This window comes from Pelophylax lessonae, assembly GCF_965119305.1.
Source record: "Pelophylax lessonae genome assembly, chromosome: 9".
Taxonomy (NCBI): domain Eukaryota; kingdom Metazoa; phylum Chordata; class Amphibia; order Anura; family Ranidae; genus Pelophylax; species Pelophylax lessonae.
This window is the reverse complement of record NC_138776.1, coordinates 213,449,673-213,474,066: the sequence shown is the minus strand read 5'-3', so window position 1 is coordinate 213,474,066 and position 24,394 is coordinate 213,449,673. Positions and strand designations below refer to the sequence as shown.

The 24,394-nt window shown below is 41.2% G+C and overlaps 1 protein-coding gene across 1 annotated transcript in view; it reads right to left on the bottom strand.

The window, feature by feature from the left end:
- CHAT (choline O-acetyltransferase) overlaps positions 1–24,394 on the bottom strand; it is a 193,304-nt gene that overhangs the window by 6,833 nt on the left and 162,077 nt on the right. Inside the window, exons 10-14 of the mRNA XM_082267579.1 lie at positions 20,436–20,564; positions 17,972–18,094; positions 15,649–15,790; positions 13,336–13,398; positions 34–171 (exon numbers count right to left, since the gene is read on the bottom strand). Coding sequence (XP_082123705.1) covers positions 34–171; positions 13,336–13,398; positions 15,649–15,790; positions 17,972–18,094; positions 20,436–20,564 — 595 coding nt within the window. The remainder of the gene's footprint in view (positions 1–33; positions 172–13,335; positions 13,399–15,648; positions 15,791–17,971; positions 18,095–20,435; positions 20,565–24,394) is intronic.

The window sequence follows — 24,394 nt, the reverse complement described above, 5'->3', positions numbered from 1 at the left end:
TGACCGCTAATTGTTTTTTTGTGAAGTACCTACCTGACTGGTGGAGAGAATGAATCGATTACTTATCAAATACATATCATCTGTAAAGATATCAGGTAGTTCATTGCAGTGTTCTCGTGCTATTTCTCTAAGAGCTAGAAAGTGGTTGTCTATTGCCTTTCCTGTAATAGCCTGTGAAAAGAATAGAAAATATAATTTAATGTTTTTTTTTTCCATGGGGTAGGACTCACACATTAAATCTATATAACACGTAAAGACTACAGAGGTTCCTCCAAATACTTCTTTATTTTTCTGCCCTCAACAAACTGTGATTCTGATAGCATTAGGAACATATTCAGCTTCATGAACAATATAAGCTTTTGCAAGCAACTTTGAAAACTACATTGACTAAAATAGAACTTAACTGAAACAGCCTATCTGCTATTAGTGTGGCTGTGAGGGGTTTTTGCAGGGCAAATCAGCAGGCTCTCTTTAGCAGCCCCCAAATGACAGCTGCTCTGTTTGGTTTGAGCAAAGAAAAAAAAAAATGCCATGTACTTCTAGGCAGGAGGAAGCCTTGTTCAGCCCATAAAAAGCGATATCCGCCAAGTGCTGGCACAGTGGTAAGTGGAGAGTATTTGACCTTGTGTAACCTATGCCTACCTGTGACGCATGACTTACATGGAACTTCTTTCCTTTGTTTCTGCTAGCCAAATGGAAATCAAAATGAGAGTAGGCATGTATAATTGTTTGGACCTCTATTAAAGGGACCCTATTGCTTTGCCCTGCATGAACAAGGTATGGACTAACTTCATATATTTGGGTTATGATAATGCTTTTTAAAAAGGACACTATGTTTGAGGTCATTGTAGCCGTATTAGTGTACTTGCAACAGAGACAATTGAGTACTGTCCGTGATACTTTTTTTATTTGCACTAACATACAATTTTTCAGGACAAGCTTTCGGGGTATGTCCCCTTCTTCAGTACTGCTTGGATCTTGAAGAAGGGGACAAAGCTTGTCCTGAAAAATTGTATGTTAGTGCAAATAAAAAAAGTATCACGGACAGTACTCAAAAAGGACACTACAGAGTTTTGGACGTGACATACAGTTTTTTCGAATTCAAATTTTTTAAATGTATTTCTGTATACAGAAAGTAAAAGAGCTAGAAAAGACTGGATGACAGGACCCAGTAAAGCAATGATATCATAGTGCAATGAGATCAGTGTAAGCCCACAGGATGTCCATACATGCCATAACAGCAAATTTAGCCACTTAAGCCCCGGAAGATTTTACCCCCTTCCTGACCAGGGCCTATTTTGCGATTCGGCACTGCGTGACTTTAACGGACAATTGCGCGGTCGTGCAATGCTGTACCCAAATGAAATTGACGTTCTTTTTTTTCCTAGAAACAGAGCTTTTTTTTGGTGGTATTTGATCACCTGTGCAATTTTTTGATCATGCGCTATAAACAAAAAAAAGAGCAACAAATTTGCAAAAATAACAATATTTTTCACATTTTTTTATATGAAATTTCCCCCCAAAAAAATGTAAAAATCAAAATTTTTTAACATTTTAGGCCAATTTCTTTACTGCTACATATGTTTGGTAAAAAAAAAATCGTAAAAAGCGTATTTTGATTGGTTTGCGCAAAAGTTATTGCGTTTACTAACTAAGGGAAAGATTTTTTTTATTGTTTTTTTATTTAACGAGTAATGGCGGCGATCTGCGATTTTTTTTGCGGGACATTACGGCGGACAGATCGGACCCTTGACTGACATTTTTGACACTTTTGGGGGTTCTAGTGACATTTCTACAGTAATCAGTGCTATACATATGCACTGTTACTGTAAAAATTACACTGGGAGGAAAGGGGTTAACTTTATTGGAGAGGGAGGGGTTAAGTGTGTCCCTAGGGGCGTGTTTCTAACTGTGATTGGATGTGGCTTTACATGTAACAGCACAGATCAACGGTCCTACATAGCAGGACCGTATGATCTGTGCTTTTACACAGGGAAGAATGACAGGCGGCTTTGTTTACATTAGCCGCCTGCCTTTATCCCTCTCCACCCGACGATCGCGAGTGACCTACATAGCAGGACCGTATGATCTGTGCTTTTACACAGGGAAGAATGACAGGTGGCTTTGTCTACATTAGCCGCCTGCCTTTATCCCTCTCCACCCGACGATCGCGAGTGACCGGCGGACATCGGGTCCGCCGGTCACACGCGCGGGCTGCTTAGGGAACGAGCGGGGGCGCCCCCTATTGGCTCCCAGGCTAGTGACATACCGGTACGTCACTTTGCCTGGGAAGGGCTGACCGCCGCCGTATATAGTCGGGCGGCGGTCGGCAAGTGGTTAGAGAGCTAAAGTCCATACATATAAAGTGATGGCAGGTAGCTAACTCAAGAAGCATGATAGTGTTATACCAATAGTTTGGGTGAGACTTGCCACTATGGCTAACAGAGGGGGAAATCAGGGAAAGACTGGATAAACTTAACACAAACAAATCACCAGGCCCGGATGGCGTACATCCGAGAGTGCTCAAGGAACTCAGTATGGTTATATCTAGACCACTGTTCCTAATCTTTGCTGACAGTATTAGGACAGGAGATGTACCAGGGGATTGGAGGAAGGCTAACGTGATTCCGATATTCAAAAAGGGCCAGAGACATATCCCGGGAAATTATAGGCCTGTCAGTTTGACATCAATAGTATGTAAACTTCTGGAGGGGATGATAAGGGACTATATCGTAGAGTATGCTAAAGACAACAACATCATCAGTAGTAACCAACACGGGTTTACAAATGGGCGTTCTTGTCAAACCAATCTCTTAGCATTCTACGAGGAAGTGAGCTGTGAGCTAGATAGGGGCAGACCAGTGGATGTGGTGTACTTGGATTTCGCTAAGGCGTTTGATACAGTTTCCCACAAGCGCTTAATTTATAAAATAAGGTCTGCAGGTATCGACAGCAGGGTTTGCTCTTGGATACGGAACTGGCTAAAAGGCCGTGTCCAAAGGGTGGTAATAAACAGCGCATACTCAGACTGGGCTGAGGTAGTAAGCGGGGTGCCCCAGGGCTCAGTCCTGGGACCAACCTTGTTCAATTTATTCATAAACAGCATTGAGGACGGGATCAGTAGTTCGTTATCAATTTTTGCAGATGACACAAAATTGGCCAGGGCAATAACTGCACAGCATGAAGCAGATATCCTACAGAATGACCTGGACAAAATTACGGAGTGGGCAACGACATGGCAAATGAGGTTTAATGTGGAGAAGTGTAAGGTTTTGCACTTGGGGACCAAAAACATAAAAACACAATACATGTTAGGAGGGGAACCCTTGGGGGACTCAAAAATGGAGAAAGATCTGGGAGTCTTGGTTGATGATAGATTAGGCAACAGCATGCAATGCCAAGCGGCAGCTTCCAAAGCCAACAGAATATTAGCATGCATAAAGAAAGGGATGTATTCCAGAGATAAGACTATAATCCTTCCACTTTATAAAACTCTGGTCCGACCGCATCTGGAGTATTCTGTCCAGTTCTGGTCGCCAGTCCTCAGGAGGGATGTGTTGGAGCTGGAGAGAGTCCAGAGAAGGGCAACTAAACTAATTAGGGGATTGGAGGACCTTACCTATGAAGAGCGGCTGCAATCGCTCGATTTATTTTCCCTGGAGAAGAGACGTCTGAGAGGGGACATGATAGCAATTTATAAATATCTTAATGGGGATCTCAGCTTAGAAAAAAAGCTGTTCATTCGAAGGAATTGCATGAGGACTCGAGGACATACAATGCGATTAGAGGAGAAGCGTTTTAACCTCAGGCAACGTGGGGGGTTCTTTACTGTTAGGGCTACAAGATTGTGGAATTGTCTACCACAAGAGGTGGTTTCTGCGGGTAGTATGGTGACTTTCAAAAGACTCTTAGACTTACATCTCAAGGATCAGGAGATAAAGGGCTATGTTAGATGATTACAGTCACACACACCTACACAGGTTGAACTGGATGGACTATTGTCTTTATTCAACCTCACCTACTATGTAACTATGTAACTATGTAACTATGTAACTATGAGATTTAGGCACCACTTATAGCTGTTAGGTGGGCAGGAAAGAATAAAAGAAGAGAAAACCATGGGATGTGTGTGTGTGTGTAGGGAAGCAGGACATAGACAGGATAAGAAAGGATATAAGTGGGTAGCCCTCTTGAGTAGTAATTGCATTCACACAGATGCAATTAAATCATAGGGGGTGCCCTTATGTAAAAAAAAAATACAGAGATGTGGCGGAGTTCAGGAAAGCAACCCAGACACTGTAGCATTCAATTTTTTGAGTATCCATCATGTATTTGAGCTATAAATATATCCCTAAGACTCATTAGACAACTAACCTTAGCCACACATTTAATTTATTGAGGGGGTTGTCATTGACATCCAGTGCCTGTATAGCACCAGGGTAGAAAGTGGTCCTGGTAGTACAGATATTAGATTGATCTGAGGGGATCCCTGTTGGGTGTTATATGGTATTCCAGTAAGAATGATTTTGTGACAGGACCACCAGACATATAGCATTGGGCTCCACAGCATCAGCACAGCTCAGGGACAGAGAAGAAGATTTCATGTAATAGAATGGGTAGGTAGTTTAAAATTTAGTTCCTGAGCTGCACTGTGAATGGAGGTGTTATGTGTAAGGAGAAAACAGTTGTTCCACATCTCATGTGTGAGAGATAGACCCAGTTCTTAGTCTGCAGTTACTACTTGAGTTATCAGTGGTTTGTAATAGTTTTGTAGGTGGAAACGGTAAAGCTGGCATCCCTGATTTGCCTGTTAGCCAAAGGAAAGGGAGACTAAAGCCCCGTACACACGCAACGATTATCGGCCGACCGATCGTCCGTCTTTCGTCCAGAGTTGTGTTTTGTTGGTTGGAATGTGCCTAGACTGCACACAAATTTTCTCGCCCAACAAAATTCTACTTCAGAAGTGAATGATGTCATGTGTTGGTTTGCTTTCTTTGTGTTTTTTCTTCACTGAGCATGCCCAGACTTGCTCATCAGATTTTTCCCTGTCGAAATCTGTACTGACTGCACGAAAATCGGCCGTTGTATTGACGGCCAACAAAAATTTTATAGTCTGCACACCAGATTTTTTTCAGCCGAAAAGTCGGAGTTGGTTGTCGGAAGCATCATACTAACAACCTGAAAATCAGCAGATCGGACGTTGGCCGAAAATTCCCTGCCGATTTTCGACGCGTGTACGGGGCTTAAGGTTTTAAGCCAAGCCAGGGATTGAGTTTGTTAAATAGAAGAATAGCTATGTGTCTTCCATTGGAGAAAGGTGCAGCAAGTGATGTGTCCCAAGTCTAAAGGAGGAAGGATTACAGTACTGGAAGGGTAGACGAACAGGGCCTAAGTTGGGGTTTCACATTTGGTAGGGAAGTGAGGAGAATCCCTGTTAATAATTGTTCAAGATGGATCCATAATTTATGTTTGGGTACAGAAACCTTTTTACAGTTTTACCATAAAAAAATGTAGTTGGGACTCAGAGAGGGGTTAATACTGAAAAGTAGCTGGCCCCAAAATGAGTCCTTCACCAGAGCTGTGTCCTGTCAGTTTGATTTCTATTCAACCTCATTAAGAGAAACTGGCCAGCAGATTAAATGAAATGTCATGTTACCACATAACATTTACATTTTTCATAACATTGACATTTTGCAACATTTATCAATGCCATGCCAGATGGGAAATTGAGAACATCTAATATTATACTGTACTAGGCAGTACATTTGATTAAACCATTTGAAATAGAATCTCAAGGGCACCAGATTTATGTCAAATAAAATCACTTGTGTGTCCTAACAAATAGCGCAGCACAAGAGGATTCAGTAGAAGGCTGAAATGGAGCATCCCATCTCAAGAGATTTCCAGTAAAAATTAAAACAATTTGTCTTTGCTATCCAGTAGCCTGACATTATATTATAATGCATTATTTCCCACTATAATCTACCTAGCGCTCTACAATGCTTTCAAGCTTTTTACACTGTGAATTTTTCTATGTAAAGGTTTTCATATTTCACTTGGTAAATTCTGAAATGCCTGAACATGAACTATCATAGTAATTTATACTGTACATACATATAAAAATATAGACCCCCAAGTGGTTGGGTCATGGTTTATTTGTCACCCAAGCTATGGACAAATTTTGCACTATAATGTTGTATTGAAAGTTTTTTTTATTTGTGACCCGAATCTGTATTCTGCCTATAATGGACTCTGAAGAAGTCACGTGACCGTGACGTTACGCGTAGAGACATACAGGCTGAATGCGGAAGTGCAGCATCACATACTGCTCGGGACACAAAATCCCCTATTACCTGCTTTTGAAAACGTCAATTGTAAGTTGCTACTTTATTTTTAATAAAAATTATACTAAAACACTACACCAGAATAGGCTCTGTGTTTGTTCACCCTCACCCTGGGAGTGTATAGGAGACTGTGACCCCCCTCAGAAGGCACATGGAGTGCAAGGGACCCCGGCTATCAGCTGCATTCCTGCAGCTGTAAGGACACCTATCGAGTCCTCCTGCATGTCAGCTTCCCCCCTCCCCCCTGGGATGATTACATGATTATTGGAAAACCCAATGCTGTAACCTTACAGCAGTAAGATAAGGGTGTAGCACACCCAGATGTTTTATCTATTGGCTATTTCACCGCTCACTACCTGGTGTTACATACATAGTTACATAGTAGGTGAGGTTGAATAAAGACAATAGTCCATCCAGTTCAACCTGTGTTGGTGTGTGTGGCTGTAATCATCTCACATAGCCCTGAATGTTCTGATCCTTGAGATGTAAGTCTAAGAGTCTTTTGAAAGCCACCATATTTCCCGCAGAAACCACCTCTTGTGGTAGAGAATTCCACAATCTTGTAGCCCAACAGTAAAGAACCCCCCTCGTTGCCTGAGGTTAAAACGATTCTCCTCTAATCGCATTGTATGCCCTCGATTTCTCATGCAATCCCTTCGACTGAACAGCTTTTTTTCTAAGCTGAGATCCCATTTGAGATATTTAAAAATTGCTATCATGTCCCCCCTCAGGCGTCTCTTCTCCAGGCAGAAAAAATCAAGCGATTGCAGACGCTCTTCATAATTAAGGTCCTCCAATCCCCTAATTAGTTTAGTTGCCCTTCTCTGGACTCTCTCCAGCTTCAACACATCCCTCCTGAGGACTGGCGACCAGAACTGGACAGAATACTCTAGATGCGGTAGGACCAGAGTTTTATAAAGTGAAGTGTTGTAATCACCCACCTGATTTTATCACCTGATTTCACGCCACAGTCACCTTATGAAGTTTGATGCTGTTACATATTAGCTGAATGAACTTTTCCATGGCCAGCGCTTTCTGATGTTTTTTTACTATTGTTTATTGAAGCATTTGATTTGATTTTACTATCATGCAGCCCCTTTACACTAAACCACCATTCACATTTCAATTGTGATTTATGTATGTCATCCATTCATCATTCATTTGTATTTTGATGTCACTGCTAGTTTTCGGACTGGGACTATAATCCCGGTTATATTTACTTTATTTTTCTTGCACCTTTATTGCACGTATAGCACCTTACATTGAAACTCCGTTCACAACACAGGAGTCACAACTACTTACGGTTTTATCCACATTATTGTTTTAGGTGCAGCCTTACCACTGCACCTTTGTTGCACTTAGCACTTTATATTGTCACCTTATCGATAACTTAGAAGTCACGATTGTTTTTTATCTACCTATTGACTGTAGTATACCATATTTACTGATTTTTATTCTATTTATTTATGCGTTACGGATAAGTGCAGCTTCAATACTATACCAATTGATCGATGGGGAGAGGGTGGGCTCCCTGGCCAACATTTAATATGTAATTCCAGATTTTCACAACAGATGCATAAATAAACAGAAAGTTGCTGTTTAGGTGACAGTTGTCCTTAGAGAGTATGTTCTGCAGTGCAAATTATGTGTTTGCGCTGGATTTTCTCCTATGAGGAAAGACTGTTGTTAAAACTTTCTGAATGATTATAACTGGGTTAGAAAGCACTGAAACCTACTGTTGGAGAATGGACTTGCCTTTTGTGCCGGACTGGCTCCTGTATAGTGTTTAACTTGATTAATCCATCATAAACACTAATAATATAGTTTAGGTCTAATGCACTATTTTGTAGTATAGTTTTGTAACTTCTTTTAGTGTACTATGTATTCTATCACTGTTGGTTGTCTGTTAGAGTACAGCCTTTACTGTTATCACATTCAAATGGTGATCATCACTATAACTGAAAGGGAAAATGGAGGAAGTACAGAAAATTTGAATTAAAAGGACAAAAGAAAACATAACAATAGAGATACTGTACCACTCAAAAGAGTAAAACCCCCAAAGTAAGTTTAACCCTAAGGCATCGCAGGTGATAGATTGTAAGAAGCAGACTGAGCTATACCCCAAGCCCATATTTTCTGAAATTTAATGGGGGAATTACTATGGTCATAAACAGGGCAGCCATCAGCTTTAGGCCTGGGTCTCCCGGGCCTGGCTCCCTTACATCAGAATTTACCCTGTTATTAGGGTCCCTAACATCCCCCCTCCTTTTATCAGTGTCCCCAGAGTCACCCTCCTCCTTACATCAGGGTCTTAAGAGTCCCCTTTCTTTAAATCAGGGTCCCCAAAGTTTGCCCTTGCACCAGGGACCCCACTTTCATTAGGGTTCCCTAAGTCTCCCCATACATTATGTCCCCCCTCACATCAGGGTCCCCATAGCCCTCCTTTACAACAGGGTCCCCCAGAGCCCCTCTCCTTAAATCGGGGTCCCCAGAGTTCCCTCTTACATTAGGGTCCCCAGAGTCTCCGCTTTCTAAATCAGGGTCCCAGGGTCTCCCCTTTTTAAATCAGGGACCCCAGAGTTCCCCTTTCATTAGGATCCCAAATGTCACCCCCCTTACATCAGGGTCCCCAGAGCCTTCCTTAAATCAGAGTCCCCAAAGTTCCTTACCATTGAGCCAATCGGCTACAGGACAGGGGGAAGCTGGAAGGCTGGGCACTGGGACTGTAAAGTGTGGAGGAGGAGAAGGAACTTCCTCCTCCTCTGAATGCCGGGGCCTGGGGAAGGGACAGCACTGATTGCTGCACAGCCTGCGCTGTTACTGAGCGACACGACTGTGGCAGCAGGGATGCTGACTGGGTATTTGGGCAAGACCCTCATGGGGGGGGGGGTTTGGACCCAGCAACAACTAGTTGGTTAGGACCCTAGCCCCTCGGGATGCCTAGGCCACCTACATGTGTATGGACTGTCCCCTCTGATGGCGGCTCTGGTTATATATACTGTGTATATATATATATATATATATATATATATATTTATTTTATAGAAGAACAGCATTGATAAAAAAATAAATAAAAAAAACATGATTATTTGGTCTGAGCTTGGATCCATGTGCTTGCAATCTATATGCGAGCAACTAATAAAGTTTAGAAAAACAGAAGTGAATTTATACCTTTCTAAAAAAAAGACCCAGGAGGCAATATTTTGGATTCAGCAAAATCTCCTGCACCCATCTCAGCATAGTTTCCAACCTTCCTCTCTGTATTAAAAATTGGAAAATCAGCTTGTTTTGTTCCTCTTGTGCTTTTCTTTTAATGATGCACCTCATGGCACCATAGGTATGGACATTGACTGTACCTCTTTAAACCCATAGGATAAGCCCAAATATAAAATTCTTTAATGTCCCTGCGTGTTCTGTATTTTTTTTTTTTTAAAACATACAGTGTGCAAATTTTAGGCTGCCATGCAGATGTATTAGAAAATGAAGGTAAATAGTGAGAGTTTTCTCAGATGGAACTTCTAGGACTTCAAGCCCACTTGACAACTTGCGTTTTAGGGACTTTTTGCATCACACTGGACAACACAACAATTTAGCCTTCTGCCGATTATTCATCCATTTGTGTAATTTGTGTATAGCATCAATGTTGAATTGTAAGGGCTGCATACCCAGTGAAGAGTCTATGGCAAACAAAGTCAAGTCAACCAATTTCCTGACAGAACAAAAACACATTTTTCCTTGTTTAGGCTGAGGTTGCATTCCTTCATTCTGTGAAAAGTTATTGAGTAAAGATTAAATTGTTTTTCTCCAGATAGGGTGCATTTATGAGGATATTATCCAAGTAAATTATTACACCAGGTATTCCTGCAAAAACAGTGACCATTATTATTTGCAAACAGCTTGGAGCTGCTTTTAAAGTAGAAAAATCCCAGATGCATAATGAAAGCTTTTAGGTTCCTGGCTTGCAATGCAAGTGAAATTTGCTTTTCCATGGCATTTGGAAAATGAATCCTCTGTTGTAGGCTAACAGTCTTTATTGCTTTGTATATGAGGCAAAGGTCAAAACATAGCTGTTTTGTCCTTTCTTTTTGGCTCTCAACAGGTTCCATAATATTCTCCTGCAAGGGTTTTTGCAGACCTTCCTCAACCGCAGCCTAAACTTCAAAGGGAGCCTGCTCTAAGTCTGCCTCACTGGAGATATCTGAGGATTAAGAATTGGGTTATGAGAACATTTGTGAATGAGACCTAGTTTAGTAAAAGCCTGCATGTATCCTTTTTTCTACACACTGTCTATTAGGCATAATGTTGAGCATCAGTCTGATCCCAAACAATAAATCCCAATGCATGAAACAAGTCTAGCCCTAATAGGTTGGCTCCACTCTCAGTGACATAAAATGCAAAACTGCCCAAATGCTTGTTTTGTTGTGTGACAGTGCAAAGGGGCCCATTAGTGTAGTCAGTGTCTTCTGCAGTGGGTGACATTAAAAATGGGCATTGTAAGTTGCTCTATTCAAAATGGAAACCTTTGCTATAGGGTCTAACAGTAGAAGAGTTTACTACTTTATCTTGTTCCCAATACTTGCCTCGAGGAAGGTGAACTGCCACAAATATTCCTACTGATTACTCTATCCAGTAAAGATAGACTGTGATTGCTTGAAAATCCAGGACAGACCTAGGTGGAGATTGTGTAAGCAAACACTTCTAGACCCTAAATTGTAAGTCAACAATCTTTGCTAAAACGTTTTCCATAACAGAAGAGAATTTCTCTCAGGACAGGGCAGAAGATGGAGAAGGCTCACCCGAAGGTGGTTACCAAGGTAGGGATGGATTCCAGCAGGGGGAAGGGATCTGGGATGTCAGTACTTGGCTGTTTTAGGGAAAAACTACTAACCCTTCAGTATTAAGAGAATCACAAGATAGTGTGGCCCAACAAGATGCTAAAGCTTCGTACCCCCCCCTTCGAAATTCGGCAGGGAATTTTCGTCTGACGACCGATCTGCCGATTTTCGGCTTGTTAGTATGATGCTTCCGACAACCGACTCCGACTTTTCGGCCAAAAAAAATCTGGTGTGCAGGCTATAAAATTTTTGTCCTCCGTCAAAACACGGCCGATTTTCGTGCAGTCAGTACAGATTTCGACAGGGAGAAATCTTATGAGCAAGCCTAGGCATGCTCAGAGATGAAAGAACACAAAGAAAGCAAACCAACACATGACATCACTTCTGAAGTAGAATTTTGTCGGTCCACAAAAGTCCAGTGCAGTCTAGGCACATTCCAACCAACAAAACACCACTCTGGACAAAAGACGGACGATCGGTCGGCGGAAAATCGTTGCATGTGTACTAGGCTTAACTTTATGATTTTGATCTGCCATTTCTGCAAGATGAGTGAGGGAATCTTCACCCCTCCCATGAGCACACTCCTGCTGCACTGAATAGGAGTCTTCAGGGACAGGCTTTGACAAGATGGGTGCACCATGGCCCTAGATCTCTACCAGCATTCTACAGCTAAAACACACAAAGCACTGATTGTCGGGAGCTAGCCAACACAAAGCCCAATGCCCTAAGTTTACATTACAACCCCTCCCTGTGCTTCTTCTCTTCACAGAATGAGTATGGTTCCCTGGAAATGCTGAATTATAGCTGATCAAGAAAGCTGCAATGATGAGCACTTTTAGAGCCCATTCACACTAGCACGACTTGTGAGGCGACTTGTGTAGCCCCAGGCTTGACATAACAAAAGCAATGTTAATCAATCAGTGCCGTCTTAATTGGCACTACTGAAGTCGCTCCAACTTCAGAAAAGGGTCCTGTACTACTTTGAGGCGACCTGTGATCCGACTGTCCCATATACTTCAATGGGAGTCGCCTCCTTATCTTAATTGAAGCGACTTGTTATCAGACTTTCCAGGAAGAAGAAAGAGATTAGCCAGGCATTCCCCACAGACAAAGTTGCCTGTCTCTTCAAAGTAGTGCACAAGTCTCTTCCAAGTCTCTTCCAAGTCTCTAAACAAGTCTCTTCAAGTCACTGGGCGACTTTCTGGTCGTGGTAGTGTGAACCGGCTCTTAAGCTCTGCAGATACAAAAGAAATCTTGCTAAAAGAAAACAAAACAGGTTTAGTTAAGTCAAAACAGATGGGAAAAGGACTGATTCTCTCAGGGAGAGAGAAAGATGTCCAATTCCTGAGGACACTAGCAAAAAACTCATGTTTCACTCACTCAAGATTCATGCTAGGAGCAGGAGAGTTTCAGGTTATGCTGATCTTTTATAACAACTCTGCTTTGTTTCCAGTGTCCCATTTCATTTGGATGGCTGCATAGTCTTATGTCTCTGAATATCCTCCTGTGCCTCTTAATAAGTGATTAAGACATAATGCCCAAGACCCTGTTCATGTTCCCCAAGCACAAGTTTTCTCCCAGGCAGCCGGAAAGCAAAAACATCATCACACACATTCTCCCCAGGCAAAGCCTAGGAGGCAAGATAGAGCTCACAAGGTCAACCTAAACATGTATATCCACTGGCAGTAAACCTCCTAGGGGTTGGCCAGAAAAACCCAAATACTCATAACCGATTCAGCAGGCAAAATTAAACATTAATATTGGGCTTACGGGAGACCAAATTAACACAGAATTATCAATTTAGCTTCAGATGATTAAAGCCAAGCAGAACTAAACAGAGAGTCACTCCTGTTTAGTGCAAGGTGGCTACATGTTCATAAGTTTTTACACTGTACACTTCCACTTTTCTTCATTGCCGTGTGTAATGTTGACCATCTGTTAATTATTTTGTTCAGTGAATTGCGTTTACTTGTTATTTGTATGTTGTTGAAAGCTGCACTTGGTACCTTCCTTTAAAATCCTACATCTTTCGGTGTCATTCTTCTTTAATTATAGCTCAACATCAAGTACAGATAGAATCAGAATCCTTGACTTGTAACCCTGGCCTGAGTGTTAGCTAATTTTTATAACAATCTCACACAGCTTTTACTACTTACCAAAATAGTGTAATTTGTTTGAGCTTCAATAGCATTTTGAAGGAGAGCCATTTTTTCTGAATCCTGTAATTAAAAAGGTAGTATGCTATAGTAGCATATATTCTGACAAAACTCAAATATATACATTCAATTATAGCTTTGTTATGCATTTATTTGTTATGCGTGTTTAAGAAAATATAATAAATATAAATGCATATATAGTATTTACACAACAATTTATACATTTTCTTTGATAGAAGACTTTTGGTAATATGTACTGTATGCAACAGCCTCTGCCAGAAGAATTAACTTCTCAGGTCCACTGTACTGGGAACTTTTACAGATTAACCACTTAAGCCCCGGAAGATTTTACCCCCTTTCTGACCAGGGGGTATTTTGCGATTCGGCACTGCGTGACTTTAACGGACAATTGCGCGGTCGTGCGACGCTGTACCTAAACAAATTTGACGTCCTTTTTTTCCCACAAATAGAGCTTTCTTTTGGTGGTATTTGATCACCTGTGCGATTTTTTGATCATGCGCTATAATCAAAAAAAGAGCGACAATTTTGCAAAAATAACAATATTTTTCTCATTTTTTTATATGAAATTCCCAAAAAAAATGTAAAAATCAAATTTTTTTAAAATTTTTGGCCAATTTGTTTTCTGCTACCTATGTTTGGTAAAAAAAAAATCACAATAAGCGTATTTTGATTGGTTTACGCAAAAGTTATTGCGTTTACTAACTAAGGGAAAGATTTTTGTCATTTTTGTTGTTTTTTTTTTTTTTTAACGAGTAATGGTGGCGATCTGAGATTTTTTTTGCGGGACTGTGACATTGCGGCGGACAGATTGGACCCTTGACTGACATTTTTGACACTTTTGGGGGTACCAGTCACATTACTACAGTAATCAGTGCTATACATATGCACTGTTACTGTAAAAATGACACTGGCAGGGAAGGGGTTAACTTTATTAGAGATGCAGTGACTATGTGTGTCCCTAGGGGTGTGATTCTTACTGTGCAGGGATGTGGCTGTGTGTGTAACAGCACAGATCAAAGGTCCTACATAGCAGGACCGTTAGATCAGTGCTTTTACACAGGGGAGAATGACAGGCGGCTTTGTTTACATTAGCCGCCTGCCTTTCTCCCTTCACAGCGGACAATCGTGAGTGACCGGGGGACATCGGGTCCACCGGTCACACACATGGAGGTGTCCGTGAACGAGCCAAGGCGGGAGCGTGCCTCTGGCGGCGCGCTCGCCCGCTATTGGCTCACAGGCTAGTGACGTACCAGTACGTCACTTTGCCTGGCCGGGGCTGACCGCCGCAGTATATGTACTTGCGGCGGTCGGCAACCCGTTAAGGACTCCTGCACACTGGACATTTTACTAGGTGTCCTACAAACCTTTCCTCCTGGCAGCAGCATTTTGGCCCTTGTAAACACATGTTAACGCTTTTAGATGCATCAAGTGCTTGGTAATTAATTAATGTAATTTTCCAGAAAAATCATTTATTTACACGCGTCAAATATTTTTCTGCCAAAACTCCGCTACTCCTGGATGCACTGGCAATTTTTTTTTTTTTTTTCTGCCTCTAAACTCCTCTAATTGCCTATATGTGCATGGACACATAGGCAGGGCTGTCTTAATGCAGAGGTCCTAGGTGCATGGAAGCGCCATGATAATCTTGCATTACAACATACTTGCCAACTGTCCCAGCTTTTCCAGGACAGTCATGCTTTTTACTAAGCTGATCCAGGATGGTTGTGTCCAGGAACCTGTACTGTGCCCTCCTGATCCCGGTATTGTGTCCTTCTGCCTCACCCCGCTTTGTGCTGATTAGTCTTTGATTTATGGCATGTTTTCTTAATGTTTAAAATAAATTTTGTGAAACATACTAATAAATATACCGTATGTTTAATGTATTACTTGTTTATATTTTAATTCCTAAAAGTAGGTGCATAAATTGGGGCAGGCTGGTACCCAATGCATTACTTTACACATAGGCTAATATGCAGGAGTGTTTGGAGGCAGAAAAAAAAATGCTAAATGCCTCTAATAGCCAAGTTAAAAATGTCCAGTGTGCATGAGGCAGTTAATTTAATCCTTCTTTTGGAGGTCTTTCACTAAAATACTCCTATATCTCTACAAAGTTAAACTTTAAACTACTTTGAATCTGTTATTAATTTGATCATTTTAGGTATTTTAATCAATGTGATAATAAGAAGTACAAGTTATTTTTTCATTGCCTTTTAAATGCAAATTACCCATTATATACTGAATGGAAAAATTATTTGTAACTTGTATAATTAAAAGTTAGTGTAAGCTGCCTACCGGTACTGTAGCTTTCCCATCTATCACTGCCTTTACAAATGTTAGCGCTTCAGCAGTGGATGATCTTATGTTGTCCACCCTCCCCATCCGAAAGCGTCGTATGGAAGCACTCTCATAAGTTGGGACAAGTTTCCTGTGGCACCTAGAGTGTGAGATAAAAATCTTAATTTGAGACGTAAAATAAATTAAAAATATTTTTTTATTAAATAAAAATTAATTATTGTCTCTTTAACTATTTCTGTTCTGAAAAATTTGAACAACACTATGCTTCTGAGAAATGTATGGAAAATTGTGATACAAAATGCGTTGAATTGCTGGAGAGCACAACTAATTAAATTTTCCATCATGCCAGTAATGCAACCTTTCTATGCTGGATACATCGCTATATTATGAGATTTCTAACTATGTTGACTGTAGAACAGTGATGTTTTTCTAACATGCCAGACACAGATTTGTCAGTCTTTGCTTTCCATGTATACAGCTATGTCAAGCAGCACAGTGCCTTAGTGGTTAGCCCTTATGCTTTGTAGCACTAATATTCTTTGAGTTCTACCCAGGACATTATCTGCATGTAGTTTGTGTATTCTATCTGTGCTTGCATGAGTTTCCTCTGGGTACTCTGGTTTTCTACAGCATTCCAAAGACAAGCTATTAGGTTTGTTTACTTCTGTCTAAACTAATCCTAGTATGCTTGTGCTGGTCACAAATCTCAAATCCCTGGTAATACTCCTTTGAATGGTTAGTGCAGATCTAGTACTCATTTCAGACATGGAGCCATAGAAGAAGTAACGTTCCAAAGGGGTCATGGTGGTGAATGAGAGGAATGGGCTTGTTTACACTGGCATTGGACATGAATAATGATCAAAACACCTGTCCCTAAATAAAATGGTAAGCTTACAGTCCTCCATGGAAGTCTATGACAAAGCTCATTTACAGCGCCTGCAGGTTTTTAGAGGCTTTTATTCAGATTTTGCTTTGCTTTGTTTTGGAGGTATTGCGGGTATGAGATATCCCCGGATGCACTGGGAAACCAACTAGCAAACCAGAAAGACATCATCAGCAGCCATTTCCTGTTTATGTGTATATATTCTGGAAGTGTCTGGTGCAGATGTCACCTCTGGTGTGCATCTTGGAGCAGCAGGAAGGTGAATGTGGTCCAGACCAGAGTGGAGCAACTAGCAGACGGCCCATATGGTGTGCAACATGGAAACCTTTTAGCGGAAGGTGAGCGGAGACCAGAGAGAAAGGACTAAGAGGCAAAGGATAAGCAGAGCTAAGGGACCAGAGCAGGAGATAGTAGCAATGTCACATGTGGTGCACAGCACAGGAGCAATATAGTGGGAGGTGACGGGGATCAGAGAGAGAGGAGGATCAGCAAACCAGAGGATCAGCAGAGACTGGGGGCTACTACTGTGTGGGAGATCAGCAAAGCTTGGGGTTACTACAGAGCTGGAGATTAGCAGCGCTGGGGGTTACTACTGAGCAGGGGATTAGCAGAGGTAAGGGCTACTACTGAGCAGAGGATCAGCAGAGCTGGGAGTTACTACTGAGCAGGGGATCAGCAGAGCTGGAGGTTACTACTGAGCAGGGGATCAGCAGAGCTGTAGGTTACTACTGAGCAGGGGATCAGCAGAGCTGGGGGTTACTACTGAGGAGTGGATCTGAAATACTAAGAATACTACTGAGTGGACCATCAGCAGAGCTGGGAGTACTACTGAGCAGGAGATCTGCTGAGCGATGGTACTAATAAGCTGGGATCTGCTGAACAAGGGTACCAACGAGCTGGGGATCTCCTGAACAGGGGTACTATTGAGCTGGGGATCTGCTGAGTGGAGGCACTACTGAGCTGGGATGGTACTGGGCCCCTTTAAAACAAATAGAAAATTAACACACACACAGGGGATTTGCCAAGTTTCAAAAAAGCATCACTGAAGCATCATTGAAGCATGTGTAAGGTGATTATTGTGACCTCCAGTCTAATAATTCTGGATGGCTATACATGAGAATAGGGTAATAGCCTTTATTTCACCACTGGGTCTTACTAAGCTATTTTCTCATCACTGGGCTTTACTAATACATAGATTCCCTCGTATTTCATCCACAAACATTTAAAGGTACAATTAAATACCCTTTTAAAATGAACCATGGTTTCCTTGTTTTAAAGAATATAGACCATAGTCAGCAGATAACCAAATATAAACAACAATGTGGTCAAAAAAGGAATGTTGCTTTATTTTGTAGGAAATGTAATATAACAATAAAAAAGGGGAACTAGGCAAGCGGAACCCTCTTATGGCATACTGGTAAATAGTAAATGTGTTACCTGTAGAATGCAAGCTGAAGGGATAGTTGGATGAAAGCATCAGGACTCATTCTCTGCTTTTTGATAAACTCCTTTCCATATTTATTAAACTTATACACTGTAAAATCAAGATTTTGTACTATCCTGTGAAAACACAGAAAAGGGTGGGATTACATACTGGACACTATGAATGAAACTCTCACATCCAAGAGATCTATTATACATCTTCTCATTAATTGGTGCATGCAGTGTATCCATTATTTTAACATTGCCAAATGCAGTTGCTTGGATTTAGATTTCCGTTTTATATGGTTATAGCACTGACATAACAGTACTGCAACATCTGGTAAAATGCCTAATCCACTCAAGCCAATTTAATGCTAATAATGTACAGTTTCACCCAAAATGTGTAGTGCTGTACAGCCAAGTGAAACTAAAGTAGAACTATAGGCAAAACTTTTTATTTTTTATTTTGGATAAAGTAAGGGATTTTTTTTTTTCGCCATTTGTATCCCATTCCAATGATTTCCCTTAACTTTCTATCCCATTTCCAAACAAGAAGTGAGTGGAAATCCTCTGCAAATTAAGGGAATTCCTTGGGGACACCCAGGTCACCAAAACTAGTGTCCCCATTGGAAGATTTCCCCTCTATTACTTTTCTGGGGACAACCCAACATTTGGGATTTTCTTTTACCTTCACTTTCATTGATAATGGTAAAGAGGACAAACAGAGAGGTGAAATCTTATTAACAGGGGCACAGGCACCAATAAAAACTGACCAGTGTTTTAATCCCTCTCCACTCTATCCAAAACTAAAAAAAGGTTTTGTCTTTAGTTATACTTTAGGTCATGGGTGTCCAACCTGTGGCCCTCCAGCTGTTGCAAAACTACAAGTCCCATGAGGCATTGCAAGGCTAACAGGTACAAACATGGCTCCCAAAGGCAGAGGCATGATGGGACTTGTAGTTTTACAACAGCTGGAGGGCCGAAGGTTGGACACCCATGCTTTAAGTGATTTCACACTACATAGCCAGGCAGGTGACACATCTACTTTTAGCTTTCTATGTCACCCCTCTGCCTATTGAGCTAGAAATCAGTATCATTATCTCTGTACAAAAAGTATGGAATTTAACCAGAAAGCACTAAAGGGAACTTCTGGTTTGTGGCATTGCAGGGGTGGGTGAACTACAAGAATGGACATCTAGAATTACAATTTAGTTTTTCTGAGAACGTTAACCAAATACTGTGTATATTGTATTTATATGAATACAGTATGTGTATTAGCTGTTTGATTGCAGTCTCGCTTTAATTATCATCAAAGAGCATTGCATTTCCATCATAATCTAATCTTGAATGGCTGTTGCAGTATTTACTGTAGGAATCTGTTTAAGAAGTATATAGCCTGTGGTTTCTAACTTAGTATCCTCAGTAGCAAGTCATCTATGTCTCGATAGCAGAACACGAGTTACCGGTAAATAGCACAATTTCCCTGTGATGGGTTTTCTGCTCACAATGTAAAGTCTACTGTATATACTATACCAAATATTGACATCATTTAATACAAAGATGCTCTATAGAAACTGTTGTGTTGTGTCCTTTACAGTCACCTCTGGACAAAGATTTAAAAATTGTCTGAATAAATATTATATGATTAACTTCACATTATAGAGTGGTTTGCACAAGACAATAGCATATCTGTTAAACATCCTCAAAATGCACTACAATAAAAAAGCAAACCTTTCTATCAAAATGTAAAGAGCTTTATATCAATTTGCTGGAATCTAACACTGCCCTAAATAAAATGTAATTTTCTTTCTTTAACTCCCTTAGCGGTAACCCCGAGCGTGACTCGGGGTGGTTTTTTCATGCTAGGATCGGTATCCCCGAGTCACGCTCGGAGTAGATGTGCAGAGCCTGCAGCGGGGTTCCTTACCTTCTCCTGGCGATCCAGCGATGATCTCCCATTGCTGTGATCGCCGCCGAGGTCCCCGCTGCGCCGTCCGTCGCTCTGATGACTTCCTGGTTCCGTTCCCTGCAGCAGCAATGGTGCATGGGAGCGGAACTGGGAGGGAAATTCAAATGTTGCACAAACACAAACACATAAAAAGGAGGTGATACAATGTAATCTGAGAGGATTACACTGTATCACCTTAGTATCAGAAAAATATCAAATATTATAAATTGTAAGTTATAAATTATATTATTAATATATATATATATATATATATATATATATATATATATATATATATATATATATATATATATATATATATATATATATATATATATATATATTGTATATTTTATAATATATTTTATATTTTATAATATATTTATATTTTATAATATATATATATATATATATATATATTATAAATTATAAATATCAAAAAATGATACCGCTTTTGGTACATAATTCCTGACATAATCATACCGCCAGGGAGGTTAAGCTGAGAGAGAAGGGTAGTTGCCAAATACATACCTTTGTAGCTTTTCAGCAGCAGATGCCAGATGGCCTTGGATTTCAGGGGAACACTTCCACCTAAGTCTTCTAGGCGCTGGAAGTTCACTGACTGAATCTGCTCTCACTAATTTTTTGGGACTACTTTTCCTGTAAATTGATAAGAAAATATTTAAAGCATCAGGACACAAACTGTATAATGACATGCTAAAGGCATTTCCATTTTTTTAAATGTTTCCTTTTTACTTATCACCCATAGCGAATCATTAAAGCGAAGGAAAGGGTGCATGTTCTCCATATTTTGTCCCCATCCTTTTTTTTTAGCATGAGCCAAAATCTTACTGCTATTGCAAAGGACTCCATTTTCACCTCAGCTGTAGCTTGCTGCCACCTACAGTGACCCATTCACCTCTGGCCATTATTCTCTGGTTTGCAAGTACCCAAGGTTTGTGTTTTAAATTAAACCTCCTCAGTTTAGTAGTGCAGTATGTTGGATCCCAAATACAAGGGGAGCAGTTTCACTGTGTTGGTCCTCTCAGCTCATCTACCAACAGTTACAGGATGGCCTGCAGTGTCTGTCCTAAGGGACCTAACATCGATTGCCTGGATCATTGTCCTCTACTTAAGACCCCACACACCTTAGAGTTTCCTTGGCTAGCAGACTAGCAGAATGCAAAATGATGTAAGCATGCAACTGTAGCAGCTTTTGTGCCTTTTTGTGAATGAGCTGTTGAATCAGGAGTCTCAAAAATCTTTTCTGTATGAATTATTTCCTGAGGAGCCACAACTAGCAGATATGACTCCCAAACTTAAAGACACCTCACTTGTTCTTATTGCCGCAGTGTACTCCTGTTTAAAACTGGAACAGCCCGTGACTGATATTAGTACTGTTACTAGCCTGGGTCCCTGCAAAGGCCCCAAGACTATCAAAGGTTTTACTGTGAAATCCTGACTCTAACTGGTTCTTTATGGAAGCTGGTTAAATCTTGACGAGCTTGACAAGCTTTTTTTTCCTCCAAAATGTTTTTCTCGTACTGGGTGCGAGGATGGCCAAAAAGTTAGAGGGGCTTTTAAACTAGGGAATGGGGGGGAGGGTACAGATGTAGAATTAGCCAGTGGAAAGAAAGTTTCAGAGGGCAGAAATGGGGGCATTAGCGGTAGGGTGTTCGGAGCTCCTATACCCAGGGTGGGTACGGGGAAAAATCAAGAGAGCAGCCTAAAAACATCAAAATTACGAGGCTTGTATACCAATGCCAGAAGCCTGGCCAACAAGATGGGAGAGCTGGAGCTGCTGATGTTTGAGGAGGACTTAGATTTTGTGGGGATAACTGAGACTTGGTTTGACAGCTCTCATGACTGGATGGCGACCATTCAGGGGTATTCCCTTTATCGCAGAGATAGAGAGGGTAAAAAAGGGGGAGGGGTATGTTTGTATATTAAGAACAGTATACAGGTAAATATGAGGGATGATATTAATAATGGAGCTATGGACGAGGCAGAATCCCTATGGGTAGAGCTTCAAAGGAAAGGCACGGTGGGGAAGGTAATATTGGGCGTATGCTATAGGCCCCCAAACCAGAGGGAGGAGGGTGAGGTGGACCTCATGTTACAGATAGGATTGGCAGCAAGGATGGGAAATGTCATTATAATGGGGGACTTTAATTATCCTGATATAGACTGGGCAGAAGGAACCGCGCATTCAGCCAAGGCTCGGCAGTTCCTAAATGTTTTGCAGGACAATTTCATGGGTCAGATGGTGAATGCACCGACAAGAAACAATGCGGTTCTTGACCTACTGATTACCAACAATACAGACCTGCTCACGGATATAGAAATATGGGACAACTTAGGGAACAGTGACCATAGGTCAATTGGTTTCAGTATTAATTACAGTAATAGGAAACACAAGGGTAATATAAGGACACTGAATTTCAAAAGAGCCAATTTCCCTAAACTGCGCTCACTGCTAGAAAATATCAAATGGGATAGAACCCTGGGAACAAAGAACACAGAGGAAAAATGGGAGTGCTTCAAGAGCATACTTAACAGGGGGGTGGGCCAGTGCATTCCACAGGGAAATAAATTTAAAAGAGCAAAACTAAACCCTGGGTGGCTAAACTCCAACATAAAAATGTATATTAGAGCTAAAGAAAAGGCCTTCAAAAAATACAAGACTGAGGGGTCATTGGCAGCATTTAAGCACTACAAAGAGTGTAATAAGAAATGTAAAGACGAAATCAGGGTGGCTAAAATAGAACACGAGAGACATATAGCGGAGGAGAGTAAAAAGAACTCCAAGAAGTTCTTTAAGTATATAAACAGTAAGAAAGCTAGGCCAGAACACATTGGCCCCATAAAAGATGATAAAGGAAAAATGGCCACTGAGGACAGAGAAAAGGCGGAAGTGTTAAATAATTTCTTTTCTTCAGTCTTCACAAAGGAATCGGGGGGCTACACGAACTCCGCTTGTAAGGCCGAACTAAATAATACACCTCAGGAAGTGCCGCCATGGCTAACAGAGGATAGACTTAGAGCTAAACTAGAAAAACTTAACATAAATAAATCCCCGGGACCGGATGGCTTGCACCCAAGGGTTCTTAATGAGCTCAGCCAGGTGATTGCCAGACCATTATTCTTGATCTTTAAGGATAGTTTACAGACAGGTATGGTGCCAGCTGATTGGAAAAAAGCCAACGTGGTACCAATATTTAAAAAGGGGCCGAGATATATCCCGGGTATCTATAGGCCGGTCAGCCTAACATCAGTAGTCTGCAAAATTTTGGAGGGGATGATAAGGGACCACATACAAGACTTTAGTAATGAAAACGGTATTATAAGTAGTAATCAGCATGGATTCATGAAAAATCGTTCATGCCAAACCAATCTATTAACCTTCTACGATGAAGTGAGCTGCCACTTAGATAAAGGTAAGCCTGTGGATGTGGTGTATCTGGACTTTGCAAAGGCCTTTGACACCGTTCCCCACAAACGCTTACTGTACAAACTAAGGAAGGTAGGTATGGACCATAAGGTGAGTACCTGGATAGAGAACTGGCTCCAGGGGAGAGTCCAGAGGGTGGTGATTAATGGGGAGTACTCTGATTGGGCGGGTGTGGAAAGTGGGGTCCCCCAGGGTTCTGTCCTGGGACCAATCCTGTTTAATTTATTCATAAATGATCTAGAGGAGGGGATATCTGGTACAATCTCAGTATTTGCAGATGATACTAAATTAGGCATGCCAATATCTTCTATGCAGGATGTGGAAATCTTGCAAGCAGACCTGAACAAAATAACGGGGTGGGCAACTACATGGCAGATGAGATTTAATGTAGAAAAATGTAAAGTAATGCACTTGGGGGCCAGAAACCAGAAAGCAAGCTACTCACTAGGGGGGGAACCTCTGGGTGAGTCTAGGATGGAAAGGGACCTGGGGGTACTGGTAGACAACAGGCTTGGAAGTGGCATGCAATGCCAAGCCGCTGCAAGCAAAGCCAACAGAATACTGGGTTGTATAAAAAAGGGGATTCACTCCAGAAATAAAGAGATTATTCTTCCACTCTACAAGACTCTGGTCCGGCCACATCTGGAGTATGCTGTCCAGTTCTGGGCACCGGTCCTCAGGAAGGATGTGCTGGAACTGGAGAAAGTCCAGAGAAGGGCAACAAAAATAATTAGGGGAATGGAGGACATCAGCTATGAGGAAAGACTACAAGCACTGAACCTATTCTCTCTGGAGAAGAGACGATTGAGGGGGGATATGATATCAATGTACAAATACTTTACTGGCGACCCTAGCATAAGGAACAAACTATTCAGAGAAAGGAGATACAATAAGACACGTGGCCACTCACTAAAACTTGAGGAAAGGCGGTTTAACCTTAAAGTGCGTAAGGGGTTCTTCACTGTAAGAGCGGTAAGGATGTGGAATTCTCTTCCGCAAGCAGTCGTATCAGCGGGGAGCATTGATAGTTTCAAAAAAC